This window comes from Coturnix japonica, chromosome 4 (genome assembly GCF_054131305.1).
Source record: "Coturnix japonica strain WE chromosome 4, WE-NBRP24, whole genome shotgun sequence".
Lineage (NCBI taxonomy): Eukaryota > Metazoa > Chordata > Aves > Galliformes > Phasianidae > Coturnix > Coturnix japonica.
The window spans coordinates 81,766,232-81,788,350 of NC_140666.1; the positions used below are offsets into that span (position 1 = coordinate 81,766,232).

Sequence of the window (22,119 nt, forward strand, 5' to 3'; positions counted from 1 at the left end):
CTGGAGACACTCAAGGCTGGACGGGGCTCTGAGCAACCTGATTGAACTGTAGCTGTTCCTGTTCATTACAGGGGACTATATGAACATTCTGAGTCTCTTCCAACTCAAATGATTCTACGTGGGGAGACAGAATAGTTTTCTACCCCTCTTTTCCCATAAGTTACAACTTCAGATATACACCTTCACACACGCAAACATATATATATCGTTATTTTAGAGCATCCTCTTGCCTCACACCTCCAGACTGCTGCAGCGGGGACCTCGGCCCTTCCCCCTGGGCAGCCAGTTCTCAGGCGTCCCCGCCCGAGGGGAACATGCGGTCCCTCCCTGCCCGGGGTGGGGCCTGGCGGTGGCGGCGCTCCGACGGCCGCTGCTGGAGGCGGCGGCGGCCCCGGGCTCGTCCCACATATACCCTCATCGCTCCGCTCGTCCCAGCTTGTCCTCATTGCCTCCTGCGGCCGCTGGGCCATGGCCGGGCCCCTCAGCGCTGCCAGCTAGTCCCGCAGCTTCGTATTCCAGCCTCCGCCTTCCCGTCTGCTGCTGTCTGCAAGGACTTCCCCACCCGTGTGTGCACTATTCGACTTTCCCGTTCCTCACTGTACCGTGACTGCACTTTTCCCCTTTCTTCCTCGCTCCCCTCCTGCCGCCGAGGATGCGGCTGTCGCTGCTCAGCTCGCTTCTCGTTCTCTGCATCAGCCGCGGCTTCGCCGAGCTCCCGGCAGCCCGAGCCAAGTGCCCGACCCGCTGCGATGTCTCCAAGTGCCCCAGCCCCAGCTGCCCCAGCGGATACGTCCCCGACCGCTGCAACTGCTGCCTCATCTGCGCCGCTGGAGAGGGGGACTCGTGTGGCCGCAAGGAAGACCCTCCCTGCGGGGACAGCCTGGACTGCCGCTACCCCATGGGCAAGCGCTTCGCCAAGGGGGTCTGCCAGTGCAAGCTCAGCGCTCAGGTGTGCGGCAGCGACGGCCGCACCTACGATAACATCTGCCAGCTGAAGGCTGTGAGCCGCAAGGCGCTGCAGCACGGGCTGCCCGCTGTCGCCCAGGTGCAGAAGGGAGCCTGTGAATCGGGTAGGAGCATGGCGGGGCCTGATGCGGGGCGAGGGCTTCATGCAGGGGTGGGAAGAGGTGAGGGTTGGGTTGGTTAGGAGAGCTGGGGGTTCCCCCAGGGCCAAGCAATTCACCCTGTTGCTGGTTATCACTGTGGTGTGGATCAGGGGCACGTGAAGGGGATCGGGTTCTCTGTGAACAGCACAGATCCGTCTTCTTGATCCTGTGGTGGAAGCTGGGAAGGTTGTACGGTGGTGGCATGGCTGTGGATACCACAGGCACAGCTGTCAGATCAGTGCAGCACTGACACCCTTCACAGTCATCATCTAGGCAGCGCTACAAGTTTGCCCTGAAACCATTCACATCACTCTTGTTTTGGAGCCATAAAGTCATTAAGGTTGGAAAGACCACTAAGGTCATATAGAGCAAACATGGACCTATGCCTGCAACGTCTCTAGACTATGTCCCTCATTGTCAAGTCTTTTTTTTTATGAGAACTTCCACGGATGGTGACTCCACCACGTCCCTGGGCTGTCCTTTCTAATACTTTACTCTTCCTGAGAAGTTTTTCTAACATCCAACCTGAACCTCCCATGGTACATCTCAAAGCCAGTACCTCTTCTCTTATTGCTGTTTACCTGGGAAAAGAGGCTGACCCCCACCTCACTACATGCTCCTTTCAGGGAGTAGTACAGAACGATAAGGTCTCTCCTGAACCTCCTCTTCTCTAGACTGAACCATCCCAGGGTTGGCACTCGCTATTGATGTGTTTCAATGACATTACATGCCTGGGCTGCCCTGCAGAGCCATTATGGCACATCCTACACAGAGCACAGCCTGCAAGTGTGCTCTGAGACCTTCCCTGGAGATGTTAGCAGATGTTAATTGTATTTACCAGATGAGTATCTCTAGCAAGAAGTGCAGGTTAAGGCTGTATTGCTCAAACTATGCAGAAAAAGCACCAGATAGAAGACTATGTTTCACATGTTCTGTTTTATTTTCCTCTGACAGGAAATCCTGTAGCTGTAGTCTTGAGGAATTGAAAGGAATGGATGCCTATGAATTTTACTTATGGTTTAAAATCAGATCAGATAGTCCTTTGTTTATCAGTAGGATACTACGGCCTCTGCTTGTCCTAGGCTATTGTAATAATTTGTGATAACCTCAGGCTGGATGGTATAACTTTAAAAAGCTTAGTAACCACCTACATTGCTTTTTTTATTTTATTTTTTTGTCAATGTTACTAAAATTGGTCACTTCATGGAAGTGTTAACATTTCTAGTTTATTTTCACACACTTCCTTGTATATTATTTTAAGATTGTACTTATACATCTTTTCGCATACTGTTCCTGGAAAGAAGAATCATATGTGTAGCAGGGTTTTAAACCATGTATTAGTGCATGTATCTTTTCAGAGCCCAGAATTACTCGGATGCTAACCTGAAGATGTGATGATCAGTCTCTCCTGTATTTTGCAGTTATAAATTGCTGTTTGTTTCTTTGTGTTCCCCATAAGCATCCATCAGCTTTAGTACTCCTAGTAGTTGGTTGGAACTGATCCACTCGACATATCTAGAGTGTTTACCCAAGATGAGTGAACTAGCCTGCATCTAGGGGCTAACATACTGTCAGGGGGTTGGCGTGTATGACATTCTCTTTAAGAAATCCTCCTGACCCTACTGTTTAATAGGCTTAGGAATTCAGAGTGTTGAGGTAGAAGTAATGCTTTTTTTTCAAGCAACTTTTTTAGTATTCACTTTATTTTGGCTTTATGTTTTGTTCTGGTTAACCTCAGCTTAGTTGAAGCATCTGGTTCTCTGTGAAGTTCTAATTTTTTTTTACTCAGTTCTACAGCTGTACAAACTGAAGCTCAGAGAATCTAAGTGTCTTGCCCAAGGTCATATTGAGCTGGTGGCTGAGCCAGGAATAGAACTCAGTTATGGTACTTCTTTTCGTTGTATTTTTTTTCTTTCTTTTTTTTTCTTTAACAACAACATGCAATGTCTGTAATGAAAGGTTTTAGAAGAAAATCAACAGTTTAAAATTACTGTCGAGTGTCTCTATTTTCCCCACTGGTGAAAGAAATCTGGCCTCAGATGACTCAGAGTTTGGAGGCCTAATCTAGTTACAAAGTCAATCCAGTTTTACTTAACTATGCATAAATTAAAATAATCATGGGTAATAGTAGCCTTACATAGCATGACTTAGTTCTTTTCAGAATCTTCAGTGTCTCTGAGGGGCAGCTCTAGATACTTCTGCTTCTATCACAGAATCATAGAATGGCTTGGGTTGGAAGGGACCTCAAGGATCATCAAGTTCCAGCCCCCTGCCACAGGCAGGGTCACCAACCTCCAGATCTGGCACTAGACCAGGTTGCCAGGGGCCACATTTAACCTGGTCTTGAACACCTCCAGGAATGGAACATCCGCAGCTGCTCTGGGCAGCCTGTACCAGCACCTCACCACTCTCTCTGTGAAGAACTTCCCCCTGACATCCAATCTAAACCTTCCCTCCTTGAGCTTAAGACCATTTCCCCTGTCCTATTACCCTCAACCTCATAAAAAGTTGTTTTCCCTCCTTTTTATAATCTCCTTTTAAATACTATAAGGCTGCAATGAGATATTCTTCAGTATATGCCTGTGTCCTGAAAGCCACTACCTATGTTGTTAGCCTTATGCATCTAAGCAGATGCATAAACTTATCAAAGACACTACTATAAATGGTATGCAGAACTTCTGGACATATTTAAATTGTATGTTACAAATAATTGTGACGGTGCTTTTTTTCCCCACCTGTTTAACTCAAGATATCATACTATATGGTAATTTACTGAAACAGCTAGCTTTTTCCTTCCTTTTGTCACTTTATGGCACAAAGTTGTACAGACTAATGTAATGGTATAAATGTTTATGGAAGACAAACTCTGTAGTCAAAGACCTGTTCCTACACAGCTCTATTTCCCACTGTAACAAATATAATATTTTACAGTGTCACATAATCTACTATTAAAATATCCTCACCCAAAGTATTCATGAAATCACCTGTGATTTATGGCCAATTTATCTCAGATATTTTCTTACACAGAGGAATGTTCATGAGCTCTCAATACTGCATTATTGGTACAGTTAATAATTCTTTGCAGCGTTATTTTCCTTATGGAAGGTAGCTCAAATGTCAAAGGATTTGGGTTGCCTTATGAGACAAAATCCAAAAGACTGATTAGAAAACCTTTGAAAAAATGAATTCCAGGAAACATGGCCATCTGGCTTTAACACTGGTCTTTTAAAGGATTCTGCCTTGTATAACTGAAGTTGCTGTTGCGAAGTGGGCGTGATGTAAAGCCTTACCCTTGTCTTGCAAAGGTTTGGCTGACAGGAGCCTAGAAGTTAAATTCCTGAAAAAAAACACAGTTGAAAATACAGTTAACCTAAGGAGTGTAAATGCAGGTAATTCTGCCTGAGGCATTTGTAATGTGCAAGTGTGTAACCATAAAGATACAGAGGAGTAAATGACTAAGTATGTCATTGCTTTCATTTCTGAGAAATTGCCCAATTAAGATGTACTGAGGTCTCCTACCAGCAGTGCTGTCATCAAAGCTTTGCAACTGACTCCAGCTATATTTAGGGAAATGTGCTGCAAGGTGTTGGCTACAAATAAAGTCCAATTAAATTTCTTTACTGATTGTTTTCCTTATGTCTGATATTGTTTTGAGTTCCTGCAGGTGAGGATGAATCCTGTACATTGCTTGGTATATTTGAGAGTACAGTGCTTTATTGCTTTCATACCCATCAGAAAGGAGATGTTCTCATAGTGTCTCAGAGTGAGAGTCACTTGGGAAGGTGGAATAACAAGCTTCTGAATTCAGTGAGCTGGTTAAGTACCTTTGATGGAAGGCATGTGCTAGTTTTTCTGTCTAGTCATTGTGACTGCTGTATTGCACAAGAAAGCAACTTTGGTGTTGGTTTACCAAATTGTTTTCATCTGTTCATGGTAGACATCCATTGTATAAACAAGTTGCCTGAACCATAGAGTGGCATTAAAGCCATCAAGGCTTTATGGTCAGTGCACAGCTATGCAACTTGATCTTAATGCTGAATTCATCAGAAAAGCTGCCCATGAACCTACATTTCCAGCAGATGTTTCTGTTTTTTAAGTAGAGACTTTATAATCTTTTATTTGTCTTTCATTTATTTCCATGAAAGCACAGTAAGGACAATATTTATCCCCAGAGATCAGATCTGCCAGGTTGCAGTCTTTTCTTAGACATAATAATTTTGCTGAACATACAGATCCTTTCTGAAGTTGGTTTTAGAAGAGGAATGAGAGAACAGTCTCAAAAGAATAAGTCTCCCAGGCTCACAAATTCCTAATGCATTTAAAATTGTGGCTCTTAACACAAAGTATTGTCTTTAAGAAAGCACTGAATGTGATTTGATTCAATTCTACGGTAAGTTGGCAGATGCTCAAAAACTTCCAGTCTTCTGAGATTCTAAATGGTTCTAATTTTATTGTCTTCAGAAGGATAATGACAATTTATTTCTGCTTTTTTTTTTTTTTTTTTCTTTCTTCACTTTCCCTTCCCCCCCACCCCCAGTTCTTTTTCAACTCCACAAATTCGTTATTGTTCCTGATTTACAGCAGTGTTAATATGATTGGACTGGGTTTACTGCCTCTGCAAGAAAGTAAACATAAAGCTATTAAATGAACTCATATCCTGTAGGTAATGCTGTTATCCAAGTCTTTGGCTAAAAGTAAGTGACTCCTACCTGACTGTCACTTAGCTTTAGCTATATATAAATCCAATGTGGTCAGAGCCCATAGAATTGGAACCATGAGATCAAATTTAACAAAACAGACTGAGCAATTTAAACTGCAGTTTATGCACCTATTCCCAAGTGTGGATTTTAAGTGCTCTGTGAGAGGTGCTGGAATGAGAGTTGAGATTTGCTGAATCTGGTTGATTTGAGGGCATGGATTGGACAAATCTAGTCCTTTTAATAAGAAAAATACAGAAATCTTAGGACTATAAATTTGATTTTGCTTCAGGTTTGCAGCACTTTTTAATGTCTTGGTTTTTTTATAGATAGTTAATAGGCTTACATTGTTTCTTTTTGCCAAGATAAATTAGCTTTGGCTAATGTGAAATGATTTTGAGCACAGAGTAACAACATGGAGAATAATGGGTGCTATTGAGAAACTTTTGGAAAAACATGCGACAGGTCTCAGTAGGTCAATAGGTCAAAAAAAATGAAACTCAGAGCTTTTACAGTCACAGTCCAGCAGAGGTCTGAGAGCTGCATGGAACTGCAAGGCAGCAAGAACGCCTGGTGGGAGAGAGGAAAATGAAAAAGGTACATTTAATGCTATGTTTTAGTAGGCGCAGTAGCATTTCTCTACCAGGTAATGCAAATCAAAGGATAGATTGAAGGTCTGACACATAGCTTCTTGTCACCCCCAGCTTCCAGAATGGGACTGAAGAGTTTCTATGCAAGTATATCAAGGTTGTAAGTCAGTTTTCACCAGTATTTAGCCATCAGCAGATTCTAATAAGGACGGCTCATCTCTCATCAGCCCAACAATTTTCAACTAGACCTTTCTTACAGAGCTTATGTGTGTATTATTCTTAATCCTCCTTTGTTTTAATTTTCCCCTTCCACTAGGGAAGGCCAATTTGGATTCACCTTTAGGTCTGAGAGTTGCTATTTTCTGATCCCAGCAGCAAGTCTCAGGATTTGTTTTCAGACCAAGAAATACTCTAACAATTATATGGGAAGAAGAGAAGCTTTGCTTCAGTTTTACAGTTTCATCCCTATTTTACTGCATTTTATTTTCTTTCACTCTTTCAATATTTATGTTCATCTGCTGTCTTATTCAGATTTTCTTTCTACTTACCCCCACATCATACCTGGAAAGCCATTCATAATGTTTGCCTCGTGATGGGTTAGGAGCAGTGTGACGCTGAGCTTTTGGCAGGCTTCTTCCTTGGCTTTTGGCCTTGTACAGTGCTGTGACAATGTGGCATGGGTTGGAACAATTCAGCACTCAGAAGATACCAAGAGATTTAGTTGCCCTTAGTCATGCAGAGCCACTCTGATGTACACCAACAGAATGCCTGCATTCATAGTGCCTTTCCCACATGCACTTCAATTCTTGTACAGTGACCAAAGGTCTGTCCAGCTGTGTTTCATACATGTGCAGTCATTTGTGTTAAGGCACACTTGATGAAAATGTTGCATCCTACCAGTGAACACTGCTGTGTATGCAAGCATTTAAAGTCATGTTAGTAGACTTCAAAGGATATACTGCGTAATCAGGCAAGCTTCTAATGAGCTGAAGCTAAGATCAGTCTTCAGTGCCCCAGAAAGCAAAATAAATGATAGTGTATTGTGCTTACGTTTGTCTGACTTTTTAATTCTTGCTTGTATCATCTCTTTTAAGCCAAGTACTGAAAGAAATGTATTCAATTGTTTAGAGTGATTTTTCAGAGTGCGTGAGAATGTACATAGAAATAATAGACTGAAACTAGTCCTGCCAAGTTCCATCTGTTTATACCGTATCATATAAATTTAGCTTGCTAAATGTAAGCATGATTTCTTTCCCCTTGAAAGTAAATTTCATATCCAGTAATGGGGAAAAGTACTCACAGATTTTTATGGAGAAATACCTAGTTGTCTTAGTCTGATCTCTTTAATACTTTTTATTCATAGTTGTGTTGTGTCTGTTCCAAAAGTTGCAAAGCTACTGTCTTTGCTTCACGTCCTTAGTTACAGTGGTGAAAATAACCTTTGAACTGAGAATTACACAAAATAGTATGAGACCTACTGTGAGCTCATTCTTCTGCATGAGCTGAACTTGGAGCAAATCATGTTGGCACAAAGCATTGCTTCTGTATAGTTGGTGTCATTTAGACATTAAAAAATAGGAGTTAAAGTGTAGACTCCGCACTTCTTCACCAAATAGAATCTGAACTCCTGGACTAAATGGCATCCTGCAGCACCAGATTTGGAAAAAAGCAAAACATGCTATTGCTGTATCCAATCACAATTTCTCTACCTTCTCTGCCCTGGATCCCATAGTTAACACTGATATTTGAATGTAGTGATATGTCTCCTAGCATATGTTTAAGATATGTGGTGATGTGTATCCATGCAGTAGGACTGCAGATAAACATGGCATTCTTCCAGAATACTGTTGTTTGTGATGTTATGACATTAGAAGTCATGATGCTATTTTCCTCTAAGATCTCTATTCCACAGAATTATATTCTGTACTTCTAACTGCTCTACATAATGCTGTTTGACCTACATAGCTTTATCAGATAAACACTTATCATATGGTAAACTGTTGCTGTGTTAAACCACTTGTGACAGCTTAAATCTTAATTGTGAGCTTGCCAGGTATAAAGGTTATCGTTTACAGCAAATTTCTAGTGTATCTACTTCAAAAACTCCAAACTTGTGCTGTAAAAGAAGTTCCCAAATGCTGCAGCTATATTACTGAGTACTTGTTAGACTACAGATTGAAAACCACATCCTATTGGACCTCTCCATACAAGAAAGACTTTGATAAACTATAATGAGTTCATCAGAATGTCACCAAGATGTTTGCAGGGGCTGGTTCAGCCTGGAGAAGAGAGCTTCAGGAGGACCTAACAGCAGCATTCTGGTATTTGTGAGGAAGTTATTGAGAAAGTGAACCCAGGCTCTTCATAGCTGCAAGTAGTGAAAGGATGAGAGACCATCCATGATGAAACATGAATTTCTACAAGAAAGATTCAGACAGGGTATAAGAAACTTCTGTCTCATGGGAGTGAGCAGAGCAGTGGGACAAGTACCCACAGACTTTCCAGTATCTAGTTGAAAGCTCTCTTGGTAGGAGAAACAGATTTGAAATTATTTTTATCTTATCTGCTTGGTGAAAAGGGTATAGTCTTACTAACATATCCAATTCTTTCTGCTAGTATAGGTCACCTACAGTCCAGCAGTCCGAGATACAAATTCAACTTCATAGCAGATGTGGTGGAGAAGATTGCACCTGCAGTTGTGCACATTGAACTGTTCCTCAGGTAACTTTTAATTCTTTCAGTTGTAATTGCTTTGTTTTACAAAAGTCTACAAACATTTTTCTTTCTTCCCTTTCCAATTAAACAGAACATACTGACTTTGAGTTTCTAATGTTCATAGAATACTCTGAAACATTATAGCAAACTCATTTATTTGGAGAAGGAAAATACAAAGATTGTGAAATTGAGATATCTCCTGAATGCTACAGTTACCAATTTGTGATTAGTATTTTGAGAGAACGTTACAAATGAATGTTTTTAAGATATTTGCATTCTATATGAAGGCTTTTTTGTTGGTATTTTTTTTTCTTTATAAGAAAATGTTTTTCCAGCAGCCTTGGTGCTAATTGTTATACTGCCTTCTGCCTGGGATTGACTCCAGTTCTTTACTGCTGAATAACCCGGAACTTTCAAACAATTTCCTAATAAGGATCACATCTTAAAAGAAGGAAGAATTTGTGGACTTTTTCTCATCTTCTGCAGCATTTTCTGTTCCTCTAACAAATCTAAGGTCATTAAGCAATTGTAATTGTTCACAGAGAAAAGTCATAGTACTTTAAACAGTTTATAAAGTCCTGTCTGTAGTGCAGTGAACATAATTCCCTTCCAAAAGTACCTGTTGTTAGTATTTTTCATTTCTTTTGTCTTTGACATTCCCAATCCTTTTAGTCCCCAGACATCTTTTTCTGACAGTCTGCCCTTGTGCTTCATGATTCTCTGAGACATCCCCTCTATGTTTCCTCCTCTGCCCGGCTACAAGGTTTCTTCTTTGTTCTTCATCAGCTTTTTCCCATTAGAGGATCAGTCCATTTATCCATTTATCAGCTTTACAATTTTCTATCATCCTTTTTTTTTTTTTTTTTTTCCTTTTTTTTTTTTTCTTTCTCATATGGAAGGAACAGCTTCTGAGTCAGATGGGTTTCTCTTCCTTCCATTTTTATCTTTGAGCTGTTCTGCAGGAAACCAGAAGGAAATCAAAGAAAAAGGAAAAAGCCTTCAAAATACATAAATAAATAAAATAAAAACCAATTCCTATCTCCCTGACTAAAATCAGTGTGCAGTTTTCAGAAAGAAATTAATTTTATTTCTTTTTTTTTGTGAAGATTTCAACATTGGTCATCAAATGCTTTGTTATTGGCTGAAAGATGGTAAATGATCTCTGATGCAATCTTCTTTAAATTATGTTTGCCTTATGAGTTACAGTTACTTGCTTCTTGTTTAGGCACCCTCTGTTTGGTCGAAATGTCCCACTTTCCAGTGGATCTGGGTTTATTATGTCTGATTCTGGTTTAATTGTGACCAATGCACATGTGGTGTCAAGTACCAATGCTATATCAGGGAGACAGCAGTTGAAAGTGCAGCTACAGAATGGAGATACATATGAAGCAACCATCAGAGACATTGACAAGAAATCTGACATTGCAACAATAAAAATCCACCCTAAGGTGAGTGGTATAAAGAGCTGAATTACTTAATTTGGTAACCTTGTCTAAGTTTCATTGAGTACAGACGTACTGGCTGGAATATATGCTTAGGGATTCCTTGGAAATGTGCCTGGAGATAACAACGTACTGAACAAACTGTTTCTATAGGCCTGGAATTTTTGTTGCATCTTAGAACTGAATAACTTTGTCTTCTGTGCAGGGGATGGCTATAAGAAAGAAGAGGGCAGGCACTTTAGCAGGGCATGTTGTGATAGGATAAGGGGAAATGGTTTCAAATAAAAAGAGGAGGTCTAGATGGGATATAAGTAAGTTTTTACAGTAAGAATAGTGAAGCCCTGGTGCAGGTTTGCCAGACAGGTGATGGATGCTCCATCCCTTGCAACATTCAAAGTGAGTTTGGACCAGGCTCTGAGCAGCCTGATCTAGCTACCTATTGCAGGGTAGTTGGATTAGATGACCTTTAAGGGTCCCTTCTAATTCAAATGATTCAAGGAGCTGTTATAAAAGAGAAGCAGCTCAGCTAACACATGGCCAGGTTTGGCTACCTTTCCCTGAAGACACAGACCATTCTGATTACTTATTGTATTTTAATGTTCAGTACATTTACTGGTAGAAAATGTGGGAGAAGTGGCAGGCTTGTATGTTATTGCTAGGAGGAGGAGAGAAGAATCTGCTGGAAAGTAGGGAAATCTTGTTCAGAATCTTGCTTGCATTTTCTGGATGAAATTGGAAGGTAATGCCAATGGCAGTTTGTCTCTGATAGTTTAAGGCAGTAATCTCCTTCCGTATATTAATGTTATCAGGCATGATTCTGGGATCATATTCTAGGGAGATGCATTAATATAATGGAAAGTATATGTTCCTAACTTCTAACAAGTTTTTAAAAATCTTTCTAGTTATTTTCATTATAAACTAATGACTGCTTTTTTTCTTCTGTTTTATTTAAGAAAAAATTACCCGTATTGTTACTGGGACACTCTGCTGATCTAAGACCAGGAGAATTTGTGGTGGCGATTGGAAGCCCGTTTGCCCTACAGAACACTGTGACAACAGGTATTGTCAGCACTGCTCAGCGAGATGGCAAAGAACTTGGCTTGCGGGACTCGGATATGGATTACATTCAGACAGATGCTATTATCAATGTAAGTACTAGGTATGCGAGAAGCTGAGCTTCACAGTCCTGGGACCTTGAAATACCCACATATTCAGCAGAGAGATGAATCCACCAAATAAAAGCTGCTTTGTTTGAAGTCAGTGATAGGCTCTTATTTTTGTAGAAGACTATACAGTGCCTGTCAGTTTTGTTCAGGCATTAATGTTGTGAAAGGGATATTAAATAAAATGGACCTCTATGAGCTTGTTGTCTGCAATGATGTGTGACAGACTCCTCTCATTCTGTAACTCTTGTGCAGTAAGATGTGATTATATTGACCAGCAGTAAATCAACACATTTTTCTCCATGCTTGTTCAGCTGGTCTGGTCCAGCAAGCTGTAGAATAGAGCAAAAGTTTCTTCCATCTCCATCCACCAGAAGCAGATGGAGCAGTCAAGTTCATAGCATCTGCTTGAATTTAATGTCAGGACAGCTAGGTAAGATCTTAGGGAGAGCTTTTGGTTGTTCTTGTGTTTTTAAGGAGATAGGGGGGCTGTTGTTTCCCTTTGTGTGTCACACACTTCAAATGAGAATCTAGATTTAAAATTATATAAAATTTGAAATCCTGTATAGACTTACACATCCCTCTAGCACTGCACGTTGTATAGAAATGCATGAAAACAATATCCTTCAGAGCAGCCAGAAGATGTTGAAAGTGCTTCAGTGAAATCCTTGGATGTGCATATAACTTGTAGCAAGTCTAAAAAGAGTACTGTGTGTGTATCTGAGGTAGAAAATGGCATGAAATTTTACATCTTAAATCTGTTACACTTTAAAAAAAAATGTATTGAGCATTTGTTTGCTGGAGCTCAATACCAGTTTTCACATGAAAACTCATAATGCTTAGCATTTCACACATGCAAAGCTCTTGGCACATGCTTATCCTCACAGACCTGTTGAGAGAAATTTTGAGCAAGAAAAAACAACAAACAAGGGTAAATACTTTTTTGTGCTAAGATATGACATAAAAATTTGCTTTTTCAAGAAGTTCCAATAACAATACAGAAGCTGAAGCTCCGAAGACATTGATTTGGAATTAGTTTTTTAATATGTAAAAAAAAAAAAGTTTGCAAAATTCAAGATAAATGTGTTACTTGGAAACATACTCCGAATTGGTTGCAGAGAAGAAATTAGAACATGGGATTCTTGACTTCACGCCTGTGCACATTCCTCAAGATCAAACTGTTTTCTTGCATATTCTTAGGCATTCACTGCCCTCAAAAGCTAGTGAGCAAGTTTAGGTTAGCAAAGTGTTTTGGATGATACTAGTGCAAATGGAATATTGATGGTAAAGGAGGTAAGGAAAATGACAACACATATGAGTTGCTTTGTCACATGAAACCACAAAATATGGATGCAGTCACTGGCATAGGGATGCTGTGTACTTAGCTAATGTGCTAGTTTTCTCCTGAGAATGGGAGGAGTTTGTGTGCTGGTCTACTCAGAGCATTCCTGTGGCTCAGCCAAGACTTTCCTGTAGGAATGTGCATACAGCTGCCTTCTGAGAAATGCTAGGACAGCAGGAACGTGGAGCAGGAGAAAGCACAGCCATAAGTTCCTAAGTGGAGCTGTATTGCTTATACCAATGTTCCTTCCATAAGTAGATCCTTTAAACTGAGGAAAAGTGAAGGAGAGATGGTAGCTGAGGAAGGCTGAAAAGACAATTTCAATTCCTTTGTATGTGTAATATAAAAATCGAGAGTGTGGCTTTTGATAGCTGAGAAGATGCAATATAAGAAACCAGTCTCTATTAAACAAACTTCAGTGATGTTTTTGGAACTTTAATGTCTGTTTTATTCTTAAGAGAATCTGTAAGTTTTGCCCAGTGCTATCTAAGTGTAAACAGTTTATATGGCTCATGTTGCTATCATGCATCACTTAGCTTTGGTTTGTTTTGAGTGGTAAGTTGCTGCTTTTGGCTGTTCAGTAGATCTACTTGAAAACTCTGGCCTCACTCAAAAACAAACTTATTGAGCCAACATGAAGATGAACAAGGAATTTCTCAACCTCCCACTTCCTGTAGTCCTGTTCAACGTTCCTTTTGAAAGCCATTAAATATTAGGTAATTTCAGACTGCTCAGAATTGCAATTTGCTCTCCCTAGGGGTGTATGCACCTCGTTGTTTATTAAATCAGACGTCACATAGTACCAACCTCATAGCAATGCTGTGATTAAACAAAGCACTGCGTTCTTTTCCAGCACAAGAATAAGAGTTACAGTGTTACAAACCAAAGTGATTAATAGAACTGTTTCAAAACTGTGCATATGTTGAATGCAACTTAGAGAAATATAGCTTTAAAACTTTTTAAAACCTCATTCTAACAGTATTTAGCAGAGTTGAAACGCTTGTATTAACTACTTAGGGATTCTTGTTAATTTTAAGGCAAAACTATTTTGAGTGTTAAGCTGCTGCTGGTAATTTAAGGCCTGCTACTGAAAAGAGAAATCTAATCATAAGAGGTGTAAACAAATATGGTAGGACCTACTTGTAATCTTCTGTCATCAGAACTGTGTCCTTCAGTGCTGCATAAGAAATGCCTTGATCTCTTTCATTTGCTTACAAATAAAATACTGCTTCAAATACAGTTTTCATTTCCTGTTGTAAAGCACCAGTTTATTGTTTCCTTTATGTCATTTTTACAGTATGGCAACTCTGGAGGACCTCTAGTTAATCTGGTAAGTTGAGATTACTTGTGTTTTTTGTTGTGTGGTGGTTTTTTTTTGGTTTTTTTTTTTTTTGTTTGTTTGTTTTTAAGAGCTAGCTTGAAATAAGTGGGATGATTTTTCTTTGAAAAGGTTCATTGATTATATCAGCTTCTAGTCATTCACGCTAATGATGGACAGATAACCTGAGGCTAATAGAAACAATGCAAATTGGGTTTTAGTTCATATGTCTTTGAGAAATGTTGCATTATAGGGTACAGGAAACTTTATACAGCAAATAGGAAAATATGTTCTGGTAGAAGTTACATTCTTTCACACTCTGAAAGCTGGGATGAAGGGCTAAGATGAGATCTGGGCAATCTATGTTACTGATTTTAAAACCAGGCCTGGTTTTGCAGTTTGAATTCTGGCTGTAGTGATAGATGTGACTCCACCACCTGCTTGGCAGAAGGAATATCTTACAGAGTGGTTGGATAGGTCTTGGATGAACAAACTGTGCTGTAATCTCTCTGATCAACCCTGTTAAATGTGAGAAGGATTGTGAATCAGAGCCCAGATCCTCCCTTAGAAGTAATGTTTAATTCTTGAGTGATTACAGCGCTCCAGAATTACTTACGCCAGCTTTTAAAATGAAATGCTAGGAAGTGAGCTGAACCTTGCCACTTAGGAGCGTATTAATTGAGTACTGTTTCCCAACAGGATGGAGAAGTGATTGGAATTAACACCTTGAAGGTTACAGCTGGAATTTCCTTTGCTATTCCATCAGACCGCATTACGCAGTTCCTCACAGAGTCGCTTGACAAACAAAATAAAGGTAAAGTCTGCAAGAAACAGTGATGCTGTCATCTGCCAATCGTTACCTTAACCTGTCAATGAAATGCAAAAAGGCATGGGTCTGGGATTCTACTACTGAAAAGAACTCAGTATTACTTTAGTAATACTCTAATTAGTATAGAATGCCTCGGACGTGAAAACAGAAGACAGCTTCACAGAAATAGAAGTGACATTTTATTATTCACAGCCCTAAAAAGTAGACTTTACCAGAAAAAATCTGTGAGGAAGGACCTCTGCGGACGTGGGTGGTCTTTGCTACATTCCTCAAATTAAGTTGTCTTCACTTATTTATTTCAGAAAATAAGCTGATGGAAATACTTGTTAATTATACGTTTCAAGGTAGCTGACATGATTCTGTTTCAGCCAGCAAGTCCAAAAATTGTTTATGTTTAGGTTTGTTGTTGTTGGCTTCTGAGAGAGGCAGTGTGTAGTGGTGGTGATGATAACCTAGAAAATCAGATTGCTCATTTCAAGACAAGGCAGAGTAATGGCTTCTCTACGGCCATGCCTACAAGTAGACCCAGTGGAAGTCCACAAGTGGAGTTTCAGCACCAGTGGAACCAGTCAGTAACTTCTTGATAGTTGGGGCTAAGAAGGTGGGTATGTAACCATTGATACAAGCCATCTGGTTCCCCTAGGCGCCCTCAGGCACATCTGCTTCTACAGAGCGATGAACCTGTTAACCAATGCTGCCTATCCAGCTCTTAAAAGTGGAAGAGTGATTTCCATGTACTGCCTGTTTTTTCAACGTTCTCATTACTGTGTAATCAAAGGTGAAGGTTTCACACTTTCTCTTAACATTAGTGACTTTCACTGCTTGACATGCTCTCTGCATAGGCTATTTCTTTATTTATTTTTAACTCACCAAAGAACTTTGAGCAGAAGATTCGTCATTTAGAGCTCTTGATGCACAGAGGAAGAGGACTTCTAGCAGACATTTTCATAATATCTGAAATTAATTTTGCATTTTTTTTTAGACCTTCAGCAGTAGTTTTCGTTTTTGTTGTACAGGCCTTATTTCTTGTCATAAGGAATTTATGTAAGCAAAATTTTTGTGATGCTTTTATCATGTTTTATTTTGCTTCAACTGCATTTCAGTAGTTTCAGTGGGATCCGCCCTTATGGTACAATTAGGTCATAGAAGTAAGTTTAAGGGTATTACCATTTTGCTCTAAATATCACATTGCCTGAAGATGATAAAATTCTAAAATCTCTTTCCAGATTAACTCTAGCATATAGGAGATGATCAGGATATTATTAAATAAACGTGAACTTTAGTCTTTTAAATCTCAGCTGATCAGATAGCTGCCAATTTTATATAGGAGGTGTACATTCTTGAAGTCCCATACATGTAAGAACTGCAAGTATGATTTAACTAAGTATAAGACAGGGAAGGGGAAATATAAGGAGAGAATGGTGCTTGAATTAATTATTTACATTGATAATTATTGTCTAAACATTCTGTATTTCCTAAGTATGTGTGATGAATAATATTTTCTAATGTATTTTTGACCAGCAGTTTACTACATTATGTATGCTTACTGCTTGAAAGGTCTGAAATTCTTAGCTAATTTTGAATTTAAGTAATAACATCAAACTCCTTTTATAGCAAGGAATTCCTAAATCAGAACATGAAATTAAGTGTCTCCATTTATATCTTGATTTATTCTTTTTTAACCACTGCCTTTTGCTGGTAATGGGCAAGAATTTCTCACCTTTAGTCCTATCTCTGTTAACTATACCTTTAGTTATTTTAGACACGAACAGAACAATAAAACCAGGAAGTATTTAACATAAATCCTCTAGGATAGAAGATAGCATGTTATTAATTTGATAAAATATTAAAAGAGTAAAGACATCCAACATGTCCTCCCTGAGGCCCCTTGTGTTAAAATAGTACAACTGCTCGTTCAGTCTCTGCTGGAACTTCCAAAAAAGTGATCAATTTTAATCCCTCCACTTATTGTTGATGAAAACAATGTTTTATGTATAGCATTTTTGTCATGAGTTAAATTAAATGGAAGGAAGTTTCTTTACTTAACGTTTCTTACCTGAAGCTTTCTGATGTTCAAAATGACGTGGACTGGGGAAGGTAGGAATCAAGATTCTGCAGTCAAAATAACCCATAGCTCACAGCTAACAGTTTCACTTAATACCATAGACTGTACTAAGTGAACCACTTAATAGTGTTTAAGTTCACTGGTTAAGTATGGACCACTACTTGAAGTGTGTCAAATTTGTTGAAGAGGGAGGGCTGAAAGTTGTTTTGAATAAACAAAGGTATAATAAGATCAAACTGCTGAAAGATGAAGGTGAATTGAGACCTTTATTTAACAGTGAGCATGTAGTTACCAGATTACTTTTTCCAAGGCCTTATTTTTTTGCTTATATTATTAGCCACTGGGGAAATAATTCCCTTTTAGATCAGCATTCTTAACACAGTATTTCTACACTGTTGTCCAGTCTTTCCCTTGTTGTTTTGTTTCTTCCAGATCAGTTTCTCTTGTCCCTTTTCTTATTTTCATTTCTTTCCATGTAAACATTTTGAACTCAGTCCCCCAGAGTATTCATGCTTCAATATCCCACAGGTGACGACCAGCAGCAAATGCGTAATACAGACAGTAAACTGCTTGCAGAGTGTTTATCTGTGTGGTTAAACTGTGGTCTCAGGGAGACAACTTCATCAATTAACTGCCTAACATCACAGAAAGGGGGAATTGTTTTTTATTTATCAGAGTTACCATGTTTTGCTTTTTAAAATAAAAGTGAAAATTCGTACTTGAGCGTTTGTATTTGCCATGTAGATTTGAGAAGAATTATGGGTGTTCATGGCCGTGCCCAATGCTTTTGAGACTACATTTTCAAGTAATTGTGCTACTGGCACTTTAATTGCTGATTTTGATCACAGTAATTTTACTAATACAAGAAAATACAAGAGCCAAAAGTTTACAGGGAAAAGCAGAGATGAGATACAGACATAAGATTATCCAGTGGAGAAAATACAACTTTTTAGTACTTAGCATTTTTGGTGACCCTAATGGGAGTACTGGACATTCTTAAGATTTAGGCCTAACTCTTTTACTAGGGACTATTTTTTCTTGGAAAGAACAAAAGTTAGAGGATACTATACATCTCCTTTACAATATTTTTTCTCACACGAGAACGTGGAGAAACTCAAAGAAATTGTGGGATAGTTACGCTGGAACAAGTAAGGGGAAATTTTATTTCATACCGGACATAACTAACTACCAAAGCACTCCAGGAAGTCATCAAACTGCATTTGTTCATTAAACAGCTGTGTAGTATCATGACTACTAAAAGCTAACTTCAGAAATGTGGCTCTCCTCCTGATGGAGTGAATCTCTACCATTTAAATTTCTGTAAAGTCCTGAATAAGGCCTGTCCATTTGGGCTTTTTTAACTTGTTTTTCATTCATTGGAACATAACTCAGTGTGAGCCTTTCCTTTTTCTCTGTATAAGACTGTTTTCTCTGAAAGTTGGGAATTTTCATTTTTTTTAATCCCTTTTCTACAGTTATAATGAGAACAATGTATGATTACTCTGTTTTGACCAGTTTCAGAAGAACTGGCAGTTGGTTATGAGATCTTCTATTTACTGAAGTCAAGTGATAATAATTCATTAAATAGTTCCTGAACTTGCTGAGGAAAAAGTCTTACATACAATAAATGAGCTTCTCTCTTACTCTCATTGGCAGGGAGCAAGACTGTAATTCCATACACCAAGGTTAAACAAAATAAATGACCTCAGTGTAGATCTGCATGATTTGTGATTAGTTGTTTGGTTTTCTTTTGTCATGATACTTCCTGTTTCTATAGGCAGGTATTTGGGTCAACAAAGTAGCTATTTTGTCCATGTTTGCCATAATTTCTCAAATGCCTGTTGTGTTCTTTTCAGATAGCAAAAAGCGTTTCATTGGTATCCGAATGCTGACAATAACACCTGCGTAAGTATCTCAAAGAGGTGATTGTGCATAACGTGTGAAATATGGAGAGAATTGGGAAGGGCCTGAGTACTTCTTTAGGTTCTTGACAAACATGTCTGGAGTGATAGCAGGTTTTAGGTGTTGTTTAAACAGGCTGCTGTATTCAGGTGACTCTGGAGGGTTTGATAGCTATTTTATCAGTGTCAGTAGTGCCCATATGATGTGAGATTTCTTGTCTAATCACTAACTGGAAGGAAAGTAGTTGCTAAAGTTCAAACCTTTTTGCTTCCATACTAACAAACTCTGAATATGAACGCCTTCCTCCAGTTCTATATATTCTTTCTTATTGCTTCATATCTTGCTGCTACCTGGATGTATACTGGAATTATAGATGAGGGTTTTAACACTTGTGTTCATTCCGAGCAGTAGGCATATTTCCAAAGTGGCAGTAGACTACAAAATAAAACAAGACAATTTCCAGCTGGTGTTGTAGTGAAGCCTTCTTTATTTATTGAGTTCAGTCCTCCCTAAAGGGTCAGATCCTCAGCTGGAATAAATCAGTGGAAGGGTATTAACATCTCTGGATCACCACCAACAAAGAGGAGTTCTGAATGGTTCTCTGTGTAACTATGATATGAACACAATGCAAGATTTCACTGGTTTTGTGGTGTACAATGAAGCAGTGCAAGATCTCCATGCCTTTTTTTTTTTTTTTCAGGAAAAACTATTTTTATTTTTTTCCACTGTGTTTGTTTAAGTCTTTTAATTGTATTAGCTTCCTCAATAAAAAAATAAAGTGAAGCAAAACTGTATTCAGACATTTCAGCTTTCTTTCCATTTGAGAGTCCCCATCTTTTCATGATGGGCAGCAAACCAATTCATTAGTTTAAATCTCTCTCAAAGAGGGCCTTAGCCTACACTGTACACAGACTTGAAATGATGTGATCTTTTCAGAAGTGAGAGGATGTTTTCAGAATCTCTATTTTGCAGTTGGTTCCTGTCCTTTTTATAAAGGCGAGCACAAGCAATTTTATATATGAAAAAAAATTGAGGAAGGTGTAGTTTCCTTGGAAAACTCACAGTTCTTATCTCCTATATGATGCCAGATGCTGCCAAAAGCAATAGTGCTTTAGATAAAGACAAATTAAAAATATTTTCCAAGATGAAAGAAGTAAAAACATCAGCAAATTTATAAGGTGACAGGGGGACAGGAATGTCTTTTGTCCTTTTGGCACATAGGTCAGAGAGTGCTATTATCACTGTGCTGTGCTCATTTTTTTTTTACCACAAAAATTTAAGAATAAATATATTAGGGAGTAAATATGAATTTCTGAATGCTTCTACTTTTGTAGTGAAATGAAATGCTTTGTATTTCTTCTTCTAGCTTGGTGGAAGAATTGAAACACAATAATGCTGATTTTCCTGATGTCAGGAGTGGAATTTACGTACATGAAGTTGTTCCAAATTCACCTTCTCACAGGTGTGTAGAGCGCTTTATTTTCTATGATTCTTCATAAATAAATCTCCAAATGGATACTAGTGGGTAGTATTCCTGTTCATATCCTAGTATGCCATGATTTGTGTTTAAACAACTTAAAATTGTGCCTTTGGGTTATCCCCAAAGTTGCCAAGAGTTATCACAACAGTCAAAGCGGTGGTAAATAGACTTGGTACATTTTCTTTACTGTCTGTTTCCTTCTTCTTTGCAGAGGAGGTATCCAAGATGGAGATATCATTGTTAAAGTCAATGGGCGTCCTTTGCTGACTTCCAGTGACCTTCAGGAGGCTGTGATGAATGAATCACCTCTACTACTTGAAGTTCGAAGAGGAAATGATGACTTACTATTTAACATTGAGCCTGAAATTGTCATGTAAATAGAACTGAGAAAACACCCACCGTAATTAAACACACTTACTCTGGAACACTAGATACCTCCTTTACAGCTTACAGTAATTATACTTTGTGTTGACTAATGACAAGGTGGACTAACTTAATTGCCTGAGCCATTTCTGTACATAGTAGCTAGAGTGAATTCAGTTATACCATGTATTGCAGAATTAACTTTCAAAGCAAATTAAGATTGGTGTTCTGGGGAGGGGGAAGAGAGCAAGGTTTGGGTAGCAGAAGGAAATGAGTTCCACTTCCAGTTTTAAGCAGACTTCAGGGCAGGTTTAGTTTTTCTCATTTGGAAAGACCAAAATACAACTGGAGTTGAGGAAATATGCTGACAGAGGAAAATAGTCATAAATTAGTCATGCAGAATCATGCTATTGCAAGTGAGCTTTAAATATATATATATATATATATATATATATATATATATAAAACTTTTTCAATGTGAAACTAATATTGGCAAAGCTTGTGTTTGTTCTTAGTGCTTGTATGCTACATACCAATGCAGGCAGACTAAATCTGTAAATATCGAAAGGAACAAAAATGGTATCAGGCTATAGAGTGTTACACCTAGGTCATGCAATTTTGGAATATAGTAAATGATTCTTATAGAATTAATGCCTTATTATATATAAATCAAAACAATGTGCTGAACAAAGTTAAGTTTGAGAAAGTGCACAGTTGTTTGTTTGGTTTTCTTTTTTATACAAATTAGTTTTGCATTTTACTGGTAAGCTTTGCTGTAAAATTGTTATACCACTTTTGGCTTGTACTGTATAAGTTTCTACTGTAAGGAGATTAAAGTTTACACAAATAAAATGCTGGTCTAAACCTCTTTCTTTTTTTAAAAAAGTGCTTTCTTTAACAAGTTAGTTAAAGTATGTTACTAATTTTTTGGTGTTTTCACCAACACTTCCTTTCTTTCTAAGTTCTCTCTGACAGTCTTGGCGCACACACATCTAGTGGTCTCTAGTGCCCTTGCATCAAAGACTTCACTCCAACGGAACAAGGATCAGCAGCAATTTCCTTTGGGCTAAATAGTGTCTATGTCATTTAACCATTAAGATAGGAGAG

General features: G+C 38.7%; 1 protein-coding gene across 1 annotated transcript; it reads left to right on the forward strand.

The window, feature by feature from the left end:
- The first annotated feature begins 329 nt into the window (after positions 1 to 329).
- HTRA3 (HtrA serine peptidase 3) lies at positions 330 to 21,880 on the forward strand. Its single transcript, XM_015862900.3, has 9 exons — positions 330 to 1,070; positions 9,015 to 9,114; positions 10,334 to 10,556; positions 11,504 to 11,698; positions 14,353 to 14,385; positions 15,073 to 15,187; positions 19,124 to 19,172; positions 20,536 to 20,631; positions 20,861 to 21,880. Exons 1-9 carry the CDS (start codon positions 653 to 655, stop codon positions 21,024 to 21,026), a joined length of 1,395 nt encoding a protein of 464 aa, XP_015718386.2. The 5' UTR covers positions 330 to 652; the 3' UTR covers positions 21,027 to 21,880.
- The last annotated feature ends 239 nt before the right edge of the window (positions 21,881 to 22,119 follow it).

Coding starts and splice junctions, on each gene's coding strand:
- HTRA3 (XM_015862900.3), top strand. CDS start 653: ATGCGGCTGTCGCTGCTCAGCTCGCTTCTCGTTCTCTGCATCAGCCGC. Junction 11,699..14,352: donor AGACAGATGCTATTATCAAT/GTAAGTACTAGG, acceptor TCATTTTTACAG/TATGGCAACTCTGGAGGACC. Junction 14,386..15,072: donor GAGGACCTCTAGTTAATCTG/GTAAGTTGAGAT, acceptor GTTTCCCAACAG/GATGGAGAAGTGATTGGAAT.